At 40.8% G+C, this 20,572-nt stretch overlaps 1 protein-coding gene across 2 annotated transcripts in view; it reads left to right on the plus strand.

The window, feature by feature from the left end:
- HIVEP1 (HIVEP zinc finger 1) overlaps positions 1 to 20,572 on the plus strand; it is a 103,854-nt gene that overhangs the window by 62,024 nt on the left and 21,258 nt on the right. For both annotated transcript variants that reach the window (XM_063130367.1, XM_063130368.1), the window contains exons 3-4: positions 2,327 to 2,380; positions 6,294 to 12,193. In XM_063130367.1, coding sequence (XP_062986437.1) covers positions 2,327 to 2,380; positions 6,294 to 12,193 — 5,954 coding nt within the window. The remainder of the gene's footprint in view (positions 1 to 2,326; positions 2,381 to 6,293; positions 12,194 to 20,572) is intronic.

The following is a 20,572-nucleotide window of genomic DNA, read 5'->3' on the forward strand; positions in this document are numbered from 1 at the left end:
AACATCTAGTTTACAATTGAACAAATTATAACTTGTCTAGCAGCTACTAAACCTAAATGTGATGGGAGAAATCATGCCTCTTTTTGTCCCGAACAATCCCTTCCACATCCGGTTCAATATTTCCTACTTTTAATCTCAAATCTGGAGCAACATCGAGCCGATTTCTATGCTTGTTCTTCATATAACAAAATGTCGAAAATGTTTGTTCACAAAGATATGTGGAACAAAAGGGAACTAGATGTTTCAAAGCTTTTTCACCTAAGTTCTTATAATCAGGAAAAACCTTCACCCAGAATTGGTCCAGTCTGTATACTTTGAAAAATGATTTCAATGAACCATCACATGTCACGTCAACAAGTGCATCTTGCTCTTCCGCAGATAAAGTTGTTAGTTGTACATCACCACATTCAAAAGGATTCCTTCTCCATGAGTTTTCAGGATTAGGTGCAGGGAAGTAATCTCTGAAGCTAGTTGCTAAATCACGCAGGTGCTCAGTGATGTTATATTTTACTTCTGGTAGGAATTTGTCATCAGTGGACTCCAGAAATGAATGGTGAATATGTGAATGGTGCCACGGACCCCCTGGGTGGGTTACGTGGACCCTCAATTGGGAACCACTGATCTACAGAGAGAAAGAGAGAGAGAGAGAGAAATGGAACTTACATGTAGGGCTTACGCTCCAGAACTAAGATACCAAGATGTGACATGTGCCTGCAGCCAAAAATCAGGCATGCAGATGAGTTTCACTTGCTCCTATGGGACTAACAGGAAGTGTAATGGACAACCCACAATTTATACTCACCTGCTTGCCTTATCAGCTGTGCATGTGCACCTCTCCTCTTTGGAACCCAGCCTAGGACCTAACTAAGGAAAGAAAGTGTCAGATTTGCCTGATATTGTCAGCAAGAGCATTTATGTTCACTTTCATTCCAGGCATTAGAGGTAACAAAATGAGTAAGATCAGTATGAGGGACTGTGAAGACGAGGCTATTAAGCAGCTGAGGAGGTTGGAGACCTAAGAGTTAAGGATTTAATGTAGTCACGTAGTGAAGAATGATGACAGGACAGCAGAGTGGGGAGAAACAATGGAATGTGCAAAGTATTTTCCACTTCTGATTTGTGGGACAAAATTAGCCATTTCTGTGGGATAAGAATTTCTATTAAAAAGCAAGAAAACAACAACACCCACCCACACAGGTTATTTTTTTAATTTTCACCTTTTATTGTATCCTGTTTGGTGTCGTTACTAGTTCCGGTCCAGCTCCCAATCTCACCCAATTGGAGTTGGGGGTTATAAATTATGCGCTTTTAACAATAATTTGGTTGTGTGTTCATGGCATCACAAGAGCATTGGAGAGTGAGGGCAGTTTAAACTTAAAACATTTACACAATGAGTGCTGAAAAGTCATTGAGAAAGGAAGCCCCAGTAAGCGGGAGGGGCACTGTAAAAGTATTTGCCAAAAATAGAGTTACAGATTCTAAATTTTGGCAGATCTTATCTTTAAGACAAAGACTTTGAAGCTTTTTCTCTAGTAATTTTAAGAATGAATAATTGAAAGCCCAAATGGGTTGAAACTTACATACTTTGAAACCAACTTCTTCTTTTTGTCACCTCATGACCTTTAACATTATTTGAAAGGAGTCATTAATCCCATTCTAGTTGAATAGCATCAGGCTTGGTGACTGTCCTTTAAGAAGGAACTCTTGCCTCCTGGATTTTCATTATAACCGGAGTATTTTCCTGGAGATATTGGCCCAGTTCCCATGCAATGAGAAGCCACTCTGGGTGAATTTTCCTGTGGGGCTTTTTGTTATAGTAGCTGCCATTTTAAATATTTGGAGCGCAGCACTGTATTTTTTTCATTACGTTGACAAGCCAGCAAGAACCCATGGCCTGTTTTAGGGTTATAGGTGGCTTGTCAACCGCCCCAACAACCCATCCTCATCAGATTTACATATAATGAGAAGCTATTGCACGCCTCCGCCCTACCCAAATATTGAAAATGGCAGCTGCCACCATGGTGAGAAGCCCCATGGGGAAATTCAACCATGGTGGCTTCTCCTTACATGCAAACCAGGTCATTAAGTCCTATTTCTTTAGCCAAAAGTAAAGTTGATGATGGTCTGTGCTAATTGACTACGTTAGTTTCTATATCTTTTAAAGTAGTACAATGGATACCTAGTTTGTATTGTATATGAAGATGGATAAACAATGTCACAAGTCTTTTATAAATTCAACGGTTGTTAGTGAAATAAAGGCAATAAAACACTTTATGTTCAAAGTAAATTTCACTTTTTAGTTCTGATACGTCTTTTTTTCCCTTAGAAAAAATTGAAGAAGCACAAAAAGAACTTAATGAAACTGAAGACCCACAAAAAGGTAAAAAACATGTTGCTATTTATCTTCCTTCATCTCCCCATACTCTGGGCAACACATATTTAATCATCTGTGCATGAGGTTGCCTGGTGTTACAAGCCTATAAAAAACAGTGCATTGCTTTTACCATCATGGTGTGGAGAATATTCATTTAACTGGAAAAACCAAAGCTGTGCCACTACTCCACAAATTAGGGCCAATTCTCACTTTACTTTTTCTACTTGGGTGCTCAGATCAGAGTAGAAAATACATATGCATCCCATCAAATATGAAAGGTGCTTGCTGATGGCTGCCATTCTTTATTCACTCATAATCCTCTTTTTCACAAAGCTTTTGTGTTGCTTTGAAATGCTGTAGGTTAAGATAGTCTTCTATTTGGAGAGTATTTTTCTCTGACTAGCTGAGTGATTTGGACGAAATCAGCAGGGGGAAAATTGTGGCAAGATCTTTCGGTTGTGAATAGGCAAATCAACTAGAAGCTTAAAAATCGACCATCAAAGGCAAACTGAGGAACTTGCCCAACACGGAAGAGAAAAAGGTGTATGTAGAACCAAATTGCAGTGAATGTTGAGTTACTTGAATTTTTGTGGGGGTTAAGTGTTTTTTTTAACAGAGCTGGCTATAAAAGGGATAACATTCCAGAAAGATAGATAAACCTGAACCCATCTGCCTTTCTATATCTTCGCATGAAGCAGGGAAGGGCAACTTGTGGCACTCCAATTGTTTTGGCATACAACTCCGATAACTCCTCATCATTGGCTAAGTTGGCTGGGGCTGATGGGAGTTGTGGGTCAAAACATCTAGAGGGTCACAACTTGTCTATCAAAGGGAGAGCATGCGACACATTTGGGAAGATTCTATTAGAGCACCAGAGGCCAGATGGTTTCCAGACTGCTGCTGATCCATCTATTCCAAAATCCATTGGAGATTCCATTTAGGTACAATGACTAATAGCTACTGATAGACAAATTCTTAGTGGATAAATTAGTTAAAATATCTTAAATTGACTTTCAGAACTATTAAACTAACTTCTGTCTGTATAAGGATTGTTTTTAAACAAACCTGAAATGTTTTGATATTAACGCGCCTGTGTTGTTCATTATCCATGATTTTATATTTTATACCATATCTATGGATATCCAATACTCTTGCAACTTTGGAATTTGATTTTGTATTTATCTTATCCTAAAGTTTGATAGTTCTAATTTGTTAAAACCAGTTCCTGGTGTGTATTGATCATTGGGAACACCTAGAAAAGCTTAGAAAGTTTTCAGAGCTAAGGTCTCTATCCTAAGATCTCAGTCAGGATCTTAACATGTGTTTATATGCCTCTCTTAAAAATAACTTGAAAGCAACAGGCAGTAAAGGGTCCCAGTCTACTGTTTCAGAGGTTTCTAAATTAAGACATGTATATAAATGCCTGATTTAAACATCTGCATTCTCTGTTCTTGGTGGAGCCAACTTAATTGAGGTATCTGGTTGCACATAGCAAAGTTCAAAAAGTAAAGTGAGAATCTCTTTAGTCTCTTGCCTTTACCTTCCAAGTCATTACCAGGTTTAAAGACAAAACCTGACCTGTAGTGTTGGTCATTTTGTTAGTATTTCATAAAATTCTGTTGCTTGCACTTTCTTTAGGGCACAATAAGGAATACAAGATACATAAGCTCCAGCTAGATGGATACTTTAAGTACATCAATGACTTTTTAAATACTACATTGACAGTGATAGGCTGAAAAGATTATTTATATTTTAACATGTATTTAAGTAACTAAAGCCTTTCTTTTACATATTACTAGACTTAGACAAGTGTGAGTAAGAGATAAGTCTCAGTTTTCCCAGTGTAGCTGCCTGTAACAAGCTGGGTGCCATTTCAACCTCAGACAGGCTTCATTCACCCCATTCTCCTGCTTGGTGGATCTATATATTGTTCCCCCCCTCTCCACCTGTCCTTCTTGCTCTGGCTGCTTGACTTTCTTTTAAAGGTTTTTCACACACTGTGCATATTCTCTAGGCTGAAATATCTTGCATCTGAGGGCAACTGGGACTCAATTTTTTGCAGAAACATCAGGTCATCCACAGTTATATTCAGTGTGGCTAAACCCTCCTGAAGGCTTTCATTGGCTATTAGCCCAGATGGTTATGTACTACCTCCAGTATCTGAGGCAGTAAGTCTGTGTGCACTGGGGAACATGGGTGGGAGGGTGCTGTTGTACCATGTCCTGCTTTGTGAGTCCCTGCTTGACAGCTGGTTGGCCACTGTGTGAACACAGTGCTGGACTAGATGGACCTTCGGTCTGATCCAGCATGGCACTTCATATGTTCTTATGTCTCTGCCCCTAGACTACCCCCATTGAATGCCCCACACCCCAGAGTTCCAACTACCTTTCCTTCATCCAGATCCTATGTCTTCATATATTCTCATATCATACGGCATAAGACCTTGGATTTTAATTCAAGAACTTGGCTCTTAACTACTTATCTGCATGGAGATGCTCATTTCTGTTGATGATTCTTGAAGAAAATGTAGCATTTGTAAGTGCATATGCTTTAAATCTCTCACTGCTGAAATCTACTCAGTAAATCACTCGTGGGTGCCAGACCCAGCAGAGCTGGGATTGTTTTGACAATACGAGAGAGAAAACACTGTGTTTATTAATTTATCACTTCCTGACAATTCGGTGTTAAATATGGAGAAGAAAACATAAGTGTACTGATTTTTGCTACATACAGCAAAGCCTCAGTGAAAGATACTATTTCTTTCGTAAAGCATTGTAAAGATCTAGACACCAAAAAGATAAGCCCTGTTTCCCTGTTCCAAGTGAAAATCTGGTTGCAGTATAATGCGGTGCATCTTCTTAGTAGTTCTCATGGATGTGGACTTATTCCATTTGAATAGAACAGCATCCAACTTGCTTAGAAAAAGCCTTGTCAGCTGAAGGTGGGATCATAGATCTGGGTGGGTCCAAACACTGAACCATCACAAAACAACTTGTACAGGCCATTATCCAGACCATAAAGAGTCAAAGGCAGAGAAAAGGTATGCTGCTCAAAAGTCCCCACGGAGCCCGCAGGTCCAGCTGACTATAGCTAAGTGAGCTAAGGATTAATCTGGTTCATAGCACCTCATATGAGCAACTTGCATAGGTCAGCCAATCTGGCAAAATATTTTCATTACCCACATAAAGTTTTCAAGGAGCCGTTAACCTGGATGCAGATATTACAGAAGTGAATTGGCAACAGTATTTCATTCCTGCAGCTTCTAACTTTAGATAAATTGTGTAGAGCAGTGTTCCCCAACCTGGTGCCCTCCACCAGCCCCAAGCAACACGGCCAATGATCAGCAATGCTGAGAGTTGTAGTCCAAAATATCTGGACATCACCAGGTTTGGGAAGGCTGGTACAGAGCTATTATTTCAGCTTCCTGGCAAATTAAGGAACCTTGTTGGGCTTTCATATTTTCTGTGTTAACCAGACAAGTGGTTTATAGAGTAGTAGTGAATGAAAACATGGTGAAAATTGAATAATAGATACTGGCAAATTGCTTGTCCCTTGTTCAATGTCCATACATTTACAGGAAGCTTAAGCAATATGTTCTAGAACTGAAACAAATTATGTGTGAGGGGGGTGGACTCTGAAGCAAATTCTCCAAATTCAACTGTATTTGGTTCTGCGAAATGCTGTGTTAGATTCAAACTCTGCTCAGCCTTGTATACTTCAGGTATTCTTAGACATGTTATTTCTTTCAGCTTCATTTCCCTAAACTGCCAAACTGAATGATAGTAAACAGTTACTGATCCCACAAAATAGGGGTAAAAATTATATACAGTAATATTTTGTATGTTGCATGTGCTATGTAAATGATTCTGGGATAGCTTACACAATCACCATGTGACTTTATCTCTTTGCATTTGGGCAGACATTTCCGAGGCTGTTACGAGAGGGAGTACAGACACAGTTAAAGGCATAAAGCGCAAAAAGATTGTAACGGAGAATCACCAGACGAAAATACCAAAATCGCCTTTGAGAACTCCAGCTCGGGCAAAACCTAAAGAAAAATTAGAAGACCCTTTTTCATCTTCTAACATCCTTCCTGATTCTGCAGAGCTCCTGAAAGAAGTGCACACTTTGGCTACACAAAATGGGAAACAAAACAAACAGAATGAGGGGACCTTTGGCGGTGAGGTAGCTATCAAAGCATCCCGATCTGAGACTTCCATTCCCACCAAGTTGTCTCTGCTACCTCAGTCGTTGGACTTGAATAAATGGCCAGAAGACAACTATGGTTCAGCCCAACTAAATTTACCAGTGAAGAAGGGGTCCACTAGCTCTTCAAGTACAGCCAAGGTTGACAATAATGAATGTATTAATTTCGTTGATTGTAGTAATTCGTCCTCATGTACCAATACGGCATTTGATGTCTTACTGAAAGCTATGGAACCTGAGCTGAACACCTTAGCCCAAGAGTGCCCTTCTAGTGGGATGCAAATAGAAAAACTGAGACCAAATAAAACTGTAAGCGCCTCTTATTGTCTCGCATCCAATACACCGACTGTCCAAAGTCATGCTGCTTTGCTGCAGCAAGAATTTGTAGCTGGATCTCAACTTTTTCCTTGCACTTCACAGACTGTGCATGTAGCAACATCAGGGAAGAGTGAACAAGCACAGATGCACTCAGTTGCTCACTCACAAGAGCAAGTTCTTGCTGTAGCTGGGCAACAAAATCAACAAATTACTGCACGCCCCAGCCTCACAAATTCACTGGTACATCAGCAGAGTCAAGAAAAGCTCAAACTCCAGCATATATACAGTATAGCAGTAACCTCTTCAATAATCAATCCCCAATCTTCTGTTACTCAGGCTTTTTCTCAAAACCAGCTAGTAGCAAAACCGTCATCTTCTTTGTCAGTTCACCCGTCTAGCTCCTCCACCCAGTTACCAATAGCTCCCTTGTACAATTCGGCTCAGATAGCGTCAGTTGTCAGCCATGGCGTAGAACAAATATGTAACCTTCTGAAAGTCCAGAAGCCTAAAAAACTGGGGAAATACGTCTGTGAATATTGTAACAGGGCTTGTGCCAAGCCTAGTGTTCTCCTAAAGCACATCCGCTCCCACACTGGAGAACGACCATATCCTTGTGAGACGTGTGGATTTTCGTTTAAGACCAAAAGCAATCTGTACAAGCACAAAAAGTCCCATGCCCATGCTATCAAACTTGGACTTGTCCTCCAGCCAGATTCCAGTGGGCTGTTTCTCTCCCATGAATCAGACAAAGCACTTAGCATCCATTCAGATGTGGAAGAAAGCGGTGACAGCGATGATGAAGGCACGGCTGATGAAAGGCAAGATGACCAGGGATCATTAGAACTGGAACCTGTGCACATAATGAAAATTCCTTCTAATTCCGAATCATTGCACAAAGGTAGTCCCATCTCACTAAGCAATCCAGACTATACGTTGGGTGACTTCTCATTGCAGGACTCAGCTGCACAAGCAAGGGCAGCTTTACCGAAAGTGATAGTATACCCTGTAAATGTTTCTCCTTTAAGGTCCGACAGCCCCAAAGTAGCAGACCCCACCACTACGCTTTCTACAACACAACAGCAAGGGGACTTGAAAGTCACAAATGTGAAACCAAATTTAACACACATAGACTTTGTAAAGGAGTCTGATGCTAAGCAACATCAGAAACCGGAAACAGGCATTTCTGAGGAGCAGCTTGGGACGCTAGTTGGAACTGTAATACATGCCCAGCTACAAAGGCAGCAGGCAACAGACTGTTCGCAGGATCAACAAGGAAAATGTCTTCTGAGCCCTAGAAGTTTAGGGAGCACTGATTCGGGCTACTTTTCACGTTCAGAAAGTGCAGATCAGACCATGAGCCCGCCAGCTCCATTTATGAAAGGATTGCCTGCTTCTGAAAAAGACACGAGCAAAAGTTGTGTGCCACGCATGAGCACTACTGTGGCATCTGTTGTGCAAACTGTTTGTGCTGACAAGACCTTGCTTTCATCTGGCCAGATGAGACCACCTTTGGCCACAAAAACACTTGAAGAACGCATTTCAAAATTAATATCTGATAATGAGGCTGTAGTGGATGATAAGCAGTTGGATAGTGTCAAGCCACGGAGAACGTCCCTTTCAAGAAGAGGCAGCATTGACTCTCCAAAGTCCTATATTTTTAAAGATTCCTTCCAGTTTGACTTAAAACCAATGGGTAGAAGAACTAGCTCAAGCTCTGATATACCAAAGTCTCCTTTTACACCAACTGAAAAGTCAAAGCAAGTTTTTCTCCTGTCCGTACCAACCCTAGACTGCTTACCTATAACCAGAAGCAATTCTATGCCTACTACCAGTTACTCAGCTGTACCTACAAATGTAGTACCTCCCCCACACCCTTTACGTGGAAGTCAGTCTTTTGATGAAAAAATTGGCTCCTTATATGATGATGTCTTTGTGCCAGGACCAGCTACGCTACAGCTCCAAGGTGGACACCCTCGCACCCTTGTTCGGCAAACAGCAATAGAAGATTCATCAGCCACTGAAGGACATGCTTTTGGACCAGCGCGATCCGTAGATGAAAGCTATGGATGCAATGCATCGAATGAATTTGTAATGGCAAGAAGCAAGTCATTTGTACAAGGATCAAATTTGGATAAAATTAAAAAGCCAAATCAAGGCCGAGGGACAATGTTTGAATGTGAGACGTGTAGAAACAGATACAGAAAACTGGAAAACTTTGAAAACCATAAAAAGTTTTATTGCTCGGAGTTGCATGGACCAAAAACAAAGGCAGCTATTCGAGACTCCGAACATAAGACAGTCTTGAACAGTACGCAACCCCAAATCCTTCATTATCGAGTTGCCTCTTCAACTGGCACGTGGGAACAGACATCTCAGATAAGAAAAAGGAGGAAAATGAAAAGTGTTGGCGATGATGACGATGAACCACAGACAAACGATGCTAGTTTGTCAAAAAGTGTAGCAGAGTCAGAGTGTCAAAATAAACTAGGAAGTATGGCCAGTATCTCTAAACATTCTGCTACCATCCTAGGGTCGTGCAGCATTTCACTTCAAAAACTGGCACAAGATGAGCTAGAGACTCGTGGCGGCCCTGAACATACCATGGAGCCAAAGATGTTACTGCATGGGGAGAAGCAGGCTGTCACAATTGCACAGGAAAAAAACGAACTGAAAAGACAAGGGGCTGGGATTTCAGTCATTCAGCATACGAACTCCTTAAGCCGACCAAGTTCATTTGAAAAATCAGATTCTTTTGAAAGTGCATCGCCCGTTTCCTTTCAGGATGCTAACAAGCCTGTGAAGCTCCATTCTTTGAATACCGTTATAGTCCAAGAGGAGAAGCATTCCCTCCTGAGTGCCTCCCATGGTCCTCAAGTAGCAGAAGCAGCAAGAGTTCAGCTTCATGAATGTCAAGTTACTCCTAACGAAAGGAATGCCCCAGTGCAACCACTCAGACTTGTTCGCCAACATAACATCCAGGTTCCTGAAATACTGGTCACAGAAGAACCAGATCGAGACCAGGAATGCCAGTGCAGCGATCCAGAGAAGACTGAAAAATTTAACTGGCCCCAACGTAGTGAAACGCTATCAAAGCTACCCACAGAAAAACTTCCACCCAAAAAGAAAAGAATTCGCTTGGCTGACATTGAACACTCATCTGCTGAGTCGAGCTTTGAATCGACACTTTCTAGAAGTCTCAGTCGGGAGAGTAGTTTGTCATGTGCCTCTAGTTTTTCCACGTCTTTTGATAAAGACGATGTCTCTAAGAACGAGAGTGCTTCCAAACCAGAACCTACTAATAAAACCCTGGAATTCCTTACCATTCCCACAAGTTCAAATACGCTTAGCGTGCCTGGTCCTCATTACAGAGAAATGCGACGTGCAGCTTCTGAGCAGATTAATTGCACCCAGCCAGCCATGGAGGTTGCTGATTACAGAAGCAAATCCTTTGATTGCGGAAGTGTGGCTCCATCCAAGCCTGCATCACTTATTGAGATATCTACTTCCAAATTGGCTTCTGCTAGTGGTGGTGTTGGACACGTGCCTCTCTTAGAAAGGAGGAGGGGACCCCTTGTAAGGCAGATATCTTTAAATATTCCTCCAGAAAAGAACCAGCCTGACATAGCAAATATTTCCTTTCAAGCAGCTCCTGCAACCGATATTTCTACAGTGTCCTTTCCAAGGTTGCAGAGTTCTGGGAAGCCTTCTGAGGAATTTTCTTCAAGTTCTCAACACCCCCAACCTTACACCAAGCCTTTACGAGACTCAGTGAAAAGCAACAACCCTCTTAGCCTGCCTTCCAACGAACAGTCTTTAGGCTCCAGTTTGAATCGTCATGGTCTGCATTCCCAAGCACCCCTTAAAGGACCAGCCCTTGGAGTTCAAAAAAGTGTAAGCATGGTGGCTGGTCAGCATAGTATGCAAGAGGATTGTTTTGCTCCCAAATATCAGCTTCACGTGAAAGCATTGCACATAGGACAGCAATACCCTTTAGGTCTTCCAGGCACAGCTGGCATAGAACAGGCTGGGGCTTTGTTAGAAATACATCCTAAACTAAATGACAAAGTCTCCAAGCCATATGTGGCACAATCCTTGCAACAAACTATTCCCGAGAACTGTAGTAGTCAAATGAACCGGGTTGCACCCTTTATCGTCCCTGTGCGCCTTCACAGTAATATCCCATCTTATGGCTTAGCTACTGTTGCACCCCTTCCTCAGATTTTAGTGACTCGAGATCAGGCAAACCAGTCTCTTTGTAAAACAAATCCTGCATCAGTGCCAATGGTCAGAGATCAAGCTCAGCTGCCAAAATCCCACAAAGATCATCTGCGGTGTTTGCCAAGTTCACAGCCAGCGTCTGTGTTTGAAAACTTAATTTATGAGATGGGAAGCAAAAATTCTACTTCATTGGGGTCCTTAAATATGATTCAGAAAGTGCCAGTGGGTGGGCTTTTCCCCCAACAGGAATCTACAGCTTCAAGTAAACGCATGCTCTCTCCAGCCAATAGTTTAGACATTGCCATGGAAAAGCACCAAAAGCGTGTTAAGGATGAAAGTGGAGCTGCTTGCACAACAGGTGCTATTTCACTGCATCCATTGAATGTAAAAGCTTGCGAAGCTAATAAGCAAAAGAAACCACTCTTAGTGCGGCAGATCTGCACCGTTGAACCCCTTGAAAGTTTCTCATTAGATCAAGATGACAAAAGCAGTGGAGTCAGTCATTCACCAGATGTTCTGCTGCCTGGTTCAACTGAATCTGTTCCATCTGGGGTTTCTTCATTCGTAAAGGAGCCTTTGGAAAATAACCTCCCAGTCTCTGAAACTGTAGGTTTTGCAGCCAGAAAGGCACTTGAACCTGCTCTGCTGAACACACCAACTTCATTTCTAAAGGATAACAGTCAAGAAAGGATGTCCCCAGGAATTAATAATGAGAATAAGCAACCCAGTATCCATAGCCAAGTAAAATCTGGAGCCATTTTGTCCGTCGTAAATGCAGGTGATATACAGCGATTATCTTTTCCAAGCCTAAAGACAGCAACAAATTTTACATGGTGCTACCTGTTAAAAAGGAAGCCTGCGCATCTGTTACAAAACGACCAAAAGTCTTCAGCTTATTCTTCTTGGTCTATTAGTTCCAACAATCCCAATCCACTTGGTTTGCCAACAAAGGTTGCTCTTTTCCTCCTGAATTCAAAACAGAAAGCTGGAAAACCATCTTATACTCAAGCAATAAGTACTAACTTTAGATCTGATATACTGGTCTACTCAAGCAAGTGGAAGAACAACTTACTTAAGGTACTTGACATATGCATAGAATGTATTGATTTGAAAGGGGCAAATTCTAGTGGTTTTATAGTAAAATACAGATACATGCTTTTTTAAAAAAGGATAAAGTATTGGCATTTGGGGGATAAACTTCATTGTGTTCTGTGTTCATGTATTTCTAATACTACTTGATTGTATTGCTGTATAAATGTTAGATATTTTTACTAAGTAACATTTTAAAGGGTTATCACATCTCATGAAGACCATATTCTGATAACTACTTGTACAGGAAAACAAATGCTTCTGGAAAGAGCTTTTCGTTATTCTTTGGACACTTGAAATTCCCAGAAGAGCAAATACTCCTCTGTTGAATTTGAATCCAAAACTCCATTGATGTGAAATGAAATGTTAAGGTACCCTATACTTATTTGCTGCTCATTTTCTCTCAGGGTAAGGTCACCACATAATTCTTCATAATTGAGAACCTCTAAGTAACAGAGAGGTCCAACTGGAATTGCTGTCCAAGTCTGCCAGGTCAGAACTGCTGAGGAGCTTTTCACAATGTGTTTCTGTTTGGTGGCCTTACCCTGTGTGAAAATAAGCTGCGAACAAGTATGAGACTTGTTTATATGAACATCAATGAACGAAGGAAAGCTGAAGTTGTGCATTTAATGCGTTTTCTGAACAAAAGTAGAACTCCGCTTTGCCGTGCAGGTTTTTGCAGTGCACAGTTGCCTTTCCTATTTTTTAAAGAGATATTTTTAAAACATCTTTAAGGGGGTGACATAGGATTGTTTGGTTTCCTGACTCTGAGCTTGTAGACCCGGGACTAAGCCGGGAGCCAGGAAATCGCTCTCCCTGTCCCCTCCACCTCATAGCCGGCATAGAGAACTGCGCTGGCTTCCTCTCCGGGCTTGCAAATCAGAGCACGGAGATGGGGGTGGGTGGAGAAAAGGCATTCACACGGGAGGGGAGGTGACTGGGGACATGGGAATATAAAATATCCCCAGCCGTACCCAGCATCCTTCCCTCCCTGAAGCCTCCACTTAGATGGGTGAAATAGCCCATCTAGCTAAAATGTAGAGCGGGAGGTGTGATATACCTCCTGCTCTGCATAGAGTACTCATACGCCTCTGAGTTCAGGGGCTTACAAGTACCTATGGAATTGCGCCCTAAAATATTTATTCTTACAGTTTATGGGAAACTATATTTTATTATAATACTCAAGTATGTTGTCTTAAGGGAACCTCTCTTTTTTTTAGAAGGAGGGAGATAATGTTTTTGGAGCACAAGTTGACATTAAGTATATATTTAAATCTAAAATGTAGACATAAAAGTTGCAGATAGTGGAATAGATGAAGGGATATTATAAATACTGTTGTAGTCCATTTAATTGTCCTATTCAGTACCAGAAATCTAGGGCTAGATTATTTCCAAGAAATGGTTGACCAGCCTGTTTGAAGATCTCCAGTGAAGAAGAGACTATCCCCTGGTAACTGTTTCCATTGTCAAAGTGCTCTTACACTATCTCCTCTGCTTGATCAAGAAGTCATTGTTCATATGTAGTAAGTATGAAGAAAGGCGAGCCGCCGTGTTGAAGTTGAAACTGAAGTGATTTTCCCAGAGGCAATAGTTCCTCTCCTTCCTATCTCCTTTTAACCCATAAAGGACTACTATAGTATCATACCATACTTACTATCAAGAAGTTTCACCTCAATCTACCTTCTAGTCATCTTAACTACCACAGCCAGATTCTTTTTGCCTTCTTTTGCTGCACTTCAGTCCAGAACCATGCAGCCAAAATCAGGCTGTATCTGGAGTTTTGTGTCCACTTCTTGGCACCACATCTTAAGGAGGACATTGACAAACTGGAGTGTTCAGAGAAGGGCAACCAGGTTGATGAAGGGTCTGGAAATCAAGGCCTATGAGGAACAATTGAAAGAGCTGAGTATGTATAGCCTGGAAAAGAGAAGATTAAGGGGAGACATCATAGTGGTTTTCAAATATCTGAAGGGCTGTTATGCAGAAGACGAAGTTGACTTGTTCAGTTTGCCCAATGGATAGATTATTATTATTATTATTATTATTATTATTTATTTATATAGCACCATCAATGTACATGGTGCTGTACAGATAACACAGTAAATAGCAAGACCCTGCCGCATAGGCTTACAATCTAATAAGTTGTAGTAAACAATAAAGAGGGAAGGAGAATGCAAACAGGCACAGGGAAGTGTAAACAGGCACCGGGTAGGGAGAAGCTAACAGTATAGAGTCAGAACAAACTCAATATTTGAAGGCTATAGGGAAAAGAAAAGTTTTTAGCTGAGTTTTAAAAGCAGTGATTGAGTTTGTAGTTCTCAAGTGTTCTGGAAGAGCGTTCCAGGCACAGATTTTGGCTAAACACCAGGAGAAATTTCCTAATGATAAGAGCTATTTGACAGTGGAACAGACCACCTCCGGTGATGACGGGCTCTTCTGTGCTGGAAGTATTTAAACACAGACTGGATGGCTATCTGTCAGGGGTGCTGTCTTTACGTGCTGCATTGTAAATCCTGCATTGAGCAGGAGGTTTGTCTTGACAATCTCCAAGGTCCTCTTCAACTGTGATTCTATGATCCACTGAGTACACATAATTGTGTTTGTATATATTGATCCTGTCACTCCTCTCTCTCTCTCTTCCCTCTGTTATCTCCCCTAGTCTTTAAATTTAGAGTGTTAGCTCCTTGGTGAATGGACTTGCCTCTTTTCACGGAAATTGTTCTGTAAGGCATAAGAAGAGTACCATTGGACTAAACCATAGTTCTGTTGAGTCCAGCATCCTATCCTAAAAGCGACCAGCCAGAACTTCAAACAGGGCATGAAAACAATAGCCCTCTCCTGCTTGCCCCCAGCAACTGACATTCAAAGACATGTCCATATATATTGATGGTATATAATACCCCCAAACGCCAAACCAACAGCCACCTTTTCACTGTTCCCTTTGTATTTCATCACTACTCAGTTCAAAAACCAGAAAAACAAGTAACTTGAACAAAATACCATATTTCTTCGATTCTAAGACTCCATCGATTGTAAGACGCACACTAATTTCAGTACCACCAACAGAAAAAAAGCGCTTTGATTCGAAGAAATAAACACACCCGCGATTCTAAGACGCACCCCGTTTTTAGAGATGTTTATATGGGGGGAAAGTGCATCTTAGAATCAAAGAAATACAGTATATCAGCAGGGAATGGGATGTGAAGGCAAGCTCTTTCTGGGGGAGCATTATGCCACTGTGCACTGCCATTGAACAAGCCCTTTTCTGCACCTGCGTTTCCTTATTTCTCAATAGATAGCACCCAAAGTAAAGCTTCCCCTGGAGAGTTTAAAACACAAGGAGAGACGTCTGAAAGAATGTATTTTCTTCAGTGCGTTGGGCTCCAATGGGACATGTAGGGATTTTGGAGGAGTAACCAGAGATTGAACCAGGCCCAGAAGCCAAGATTCTTCTGTGCCAGGAAACGCTGTACAGTAACCAATTCTTACTGTACACATGCTGCATTTCTTGATTTGGAAGAGAACACTGTGCCCCCTGCCTGCATGGCTGTACAGCAGAGTTCCTTATCTGTATGAAGTGAATGAAGGCAGTGAATCCTAGCAGTTTAAACTTTCAAAGAAGTCTGTAAACCATTCCTTTCCATTCTTCCAGATGTGTTAGACTACTTCTTCCATTACCTCAGTCAGCATGATCAACCTCCATTGTTAGCTAGGGATTATGGTAGTTGTAGAATGACACATCTGAAGGGCACCTGGCTTCTATAAAAAACACTTTCTTAGTTTATCTAAATGGAGAGGACCTCTTTTCAAAAACCACTGGAAGTTTCTCTACTAGAGCAATAAACCCTTACACATTTCATTATTGGACAAACAATTTTTGCACACTTGGGTGGAACATGTGAAAGTTATGATTAGCTATATTTTCCAGATAACTGGGCTTGGTAAGTTCCACTGATATTGCTTATCTCAAGTGATTGAAACTATGAGCCATCAGTTATTGATGTGTGGGCTTAGAAATAAAGATGTGTGAAACAATATGCATAGGATTCTTTTGACTGCTGTTTCTGAAACTAAATATTTGTAAGATGTTTTCTACAACCAGAAGGGATAAAAAGCCTTTGTGGCTAAAGCAGATATTCTTAAGATTCTGAAAAGTGACAATAATTTGTCAAGACTGTTTCCAACATAAAATATTTCCTACTTGTGTTGAGAAAAACCTGTGTACTGAGCAGTAGAGAAGGCATCCAGATCTTATATCTGATCATTTGAAAAAGTAGAAAGACTGCACATTGTCTAGCTACAATCCCTTCGTACAGCTGTGGGCAACCTCTGGTAGTCCAAGGGCCTACAATGTAGAGTGCCGTCCAATCTGCATTCCACAGGGCGACTTGTAGAACACTACCTAAATAAGAAAGGCCTAAAATCACTGTTTTGCCTCTGAAATTCAGCGGCAACCAGCTCTGTATCTAAATTTAGCTAAAGCTACATTTCACTTTTTTGGTTCTCCTTAGCAGCTGCGGAGAACCAAAAGGGGCAAATTAAGCTTGCAAGCAGGCTAAATTTGAATGTTCAGGCACTCCGTAGCCACTGCAGATGCTATGGAGATTTTTTTACAAAAGAAATTGGAGAACACACCGGGCTGGCAAGAGCCACACGTTGCCCACCTCTGCTTTAGGATATTTTCAGAAAGCAAATAGGGAAATATTAACATTGAAAGCAGCCCTAAATAATCCATGCAGATGCCTTCGGCTACATCCTCATTTGGTTTAAGCTATTTGCTGCCTGTTCCTGTAGGACAATATATAGCTTAAGGTAGAAGTTCCTGCTTCTACTTTAACAGTTTTGGGATACATTGGAGCCAACGTTAACTGAAGTAAATACTAATTAGGTTCTTCACTCAACCAGGATTCTTAACTAGTTTCAGTCCTTGTTAAGAATCTAGGTAAGCTGTGAATCCCACTTGATTTGTTCAATTCAGTTAATGTTTATTCTTTAACCAGAAATAATGGGAAGGGGGATTCATTTGGGGGGAATGAGTGTGTGCACTCTTAATCTCTGTTGAGACCAAAACACACAGTATCATTACTTCAGTACCAGCCTGCAAAGTTCTAATTTATTAATGTTCAAGTCAAATGTCTTGCAGTGACTGAACAGTTCACTAAAAATGTCAGTATGCTATATTTACATCCTGGGCCTGTCATCTCTGGGTTTTTTTTATATATTTGCTCCAGTTATCTGAATCTCAAGGAGGAGGTATAAAAATGTATTTCTGAGAGTTACAAAAATGCATTATTAATGATGTAAATGAATACGTAACTTTTTTGTAAGCATATGCATCACCTTCTACAATTATGTGTCGTTTCAGTAGGGTTCTTAGAAGTTTATGTATATCTTCTTAAAGTTTCTTGTATTGTGTGGTATAAGCTAATATAAAAAAGATTAAAAATGATCCAAAATTTAGAAATACTCCACAAGCATTAAATCACCCCTCTCAAATATTTATAAAATATTATAGAACTTTGTGTTTTTATATTAAATTTTGAAGCTTTAAATTCAGTGAGTGCAATCAGTCATTGCTAATCTGCAGTCTCCATTCATTTTTAATTGGAGCCGACATGTGACATCCCACTTAATAGGACATAAACCCTGCTCATGCATGGCACTATATTATATCCCTCTTCCCCCTTTTTCTTGTTAACCAGATTGCAGTATATCTTCAGGGGCTGTTAGTAAATTCCATAATTTATACCATGAAAATATACAAGATACACGGTCTTACACCTCCTGGATATGTTTTACACGACAGGCAATATAGAAATATTTATAAATAAATATTAAAACTTCATGCCTCATTTATTGCAAGATATTGAAAGTATGTGTGTGTACATGTGCACACAGTACAGTATCCCTCAGAGATTTATGTCTTGTGATGTTCCTACTTCGTGGCCAGAAGATGGAAATGCATGACAAAACATGCTGAAGTTAATCAACCAGGGGATCTCTCATCTACATTGTCTCTGGATATATCAACATGCTTTTGCCTAGTTTTGTGATTCTGGATGAAGAAAAATTCCACGGAAAGTTTTTTTGAGCTGGACCCTAGGCTGCTTCTTATCCCTACCGCTACCACCTTTCCCTGGGTTGGCTTATGTTTGTCATACTCTATTATTGGAACTGTGAGAATTCTATGCAAGCACAAACTATGAGATGAAAAATCATAAGCATTTTAGCTTTCACAATGTGCGTTGAGATTTTAGGAGAGACAGTATAAACATTTCCAAACAAAACATTTGCTTGTCCAAATATTCACCTTTTGGGGAATAGGTTTGGTGCCAAATATTTCCCATCTCTAATTGCTTCTGTTTTTGGGCCATTTATTTTCGCCCTTAGTGCTTCTCTTTTTCCTGGGTTAGTCACATGGATGATTGCAACCTATTGGAATTTTGTGATGAATAATTTGACATTGTGAGACCTCATATGCCCTTAGTTTCCACACACACCCAATGATGTCATCTTGCAGGCAAACTTGATTAGCAATAGCCCTATTGAGGCATTATAAACTGAGTAAAGACATGAGGAGAGGGTGTGCACTAGCCCTGTTCCTCTCCTCGTGCATTTCTGTCACCCTGGACTTGGAGGGTGCCTTTCTGAATAGGAGAGACTCTTGTGTCCATGGAAACTCTCCACAAGATTTTGAAAGCTCATTTTTCTAGTGTTCTGGATCATGGGGAGAACTTTCACAGAGTCAGGAAGCTCTTATCTTCAGAGTGTCAGCCTCCAAGTGTACAAGGTGACAGAAACACATGGGAAAGTAGGATGGGCCGGCCGGGCTAATGCAATCTCTGCATGTTTACGCATTTTAAAAATGCCTGAATAGGGCTATAGCTAATCAGGTTTACCTGCATGATGACATCACTGAGCGCAAAAATAAGACACTTGTGAGGGACAACAGAAGAAGGCAATGTAAATGAATAGGCAAATCGTTTTGCAGTCATTGCCCAAGCCAGCTGAGAATGCCAAACATGTTGCCATAAAGAGAGTAGTTTGAGCTCAGCTCTAGGTATAACACATCTTGATGGTCACAATATAAAGGTTTTACGCAGCCTTATGGTATTTGTATACTGAGCCCAATAGAGAACCAATCGATAGCGCGCCAGACTTGTTTGGAGCCCTGACCAGTCCTAGTCCCCTTTGACATGGGTTTATTGTTGGAAACGACTATTATTGTCAGGGTGACTTCACATATTACAAAATGCAGGAGAATAGTAGAGACATGAAACTCATAGACATACATCTTTTCTGCCATGTATTGTAAAATGCAGAAGAACTAGTGTTGTTCTTTCCTTAGTATTGGAGACTTTGTTCTTAAGGATGAGGCTTAGCTAGAGCTGTCTGTGTTCAGAACACAGAACTTAATAGAGGTGACTAGGGCTGTGGAAGTGAGTCCCTCTGGCAGGCACTATAAACCCTTTGGAATGGTGGGGCCTGCTTGAAAAACCAGGAGCTTGGCCTGGTCAATTCTTAGGCTAGGACTCTTGCGCTGGTCAATCCTAGTAGGCTGTACATTAGGCTTCAGCCATAGTCTCCAGATCCAGTGCCACCAGGTGACATTGGGGGGCCATTTACATATCACACACACCCCCCAAAAGGAGGTGCATCATTCAAAAGAGAACAGATTTTCATGCACTGGTTTATATGCATACATAGAAATGCTTGCTCTATTTTAAATAGAAATACGATGCATCTTGCCATAATAGGGAAGACTGTGACCAATGAACCTGTGTGCCTTTCTTAGTCGGTTGATCTTTTGCAACTTCAAGGCCTTTGTTCTTCCTTGTGATTATTTTTTATCTTTAAACTGGAGTTGGACTATAAAGTTGGACACATGGCTGCCCTTTATTTATTTATTTATTTATTTATTTATTTATTAGATTTTTATACCGCCCAATAGCCGAAGCTCTCTGGGCGGTTCACAAATATGGGTTTGTGATATGGGTTCTAACCCATAACTTATATGGGTTCTAACCTGAATTAAGGTGCGGCGACACATCACACCTGGCTGACCCTGTCACTCCGTTTCCTGTTTCTAAAATAGAAAGAAAGAGACAGGAGAACAAAAGGGGGAGTTCTTTTTTTCCTTTTCTTGTATTTTGTAGAATAGGCAAAATCACCAGAGTAAATTACTGCTATCTCTTGCTTTGAAAATACCAACACATGGTTATAGTCTATAAACCTGCAGATTAGCGTGGACAGTTCTTCCATTATCTGCTGGTTACCTAACTGGGTAGCTATTTCCTGCTATCTTTATCCTTATCTCCTGACTGATTTCATGGCATTCAGGCCTTATTTATTTCTATCTGCTATTGT

The sequence above is a fragment of the Elgaria multicarinata genome, chromosome 7 (genome assembly GCF_023053635.1).
Source record: "Elgaria multicarinata webbii isolate HBS135686 ecotype San Diego chromosome 7, rElgMul1.1.pri, whole genome shotgun sequence".
NCBI lineage: Eukaryota > Metazoa > Chordata > Lepidosauria > Squamata > Anguidae > Elgaria > Elgaria multicarinata.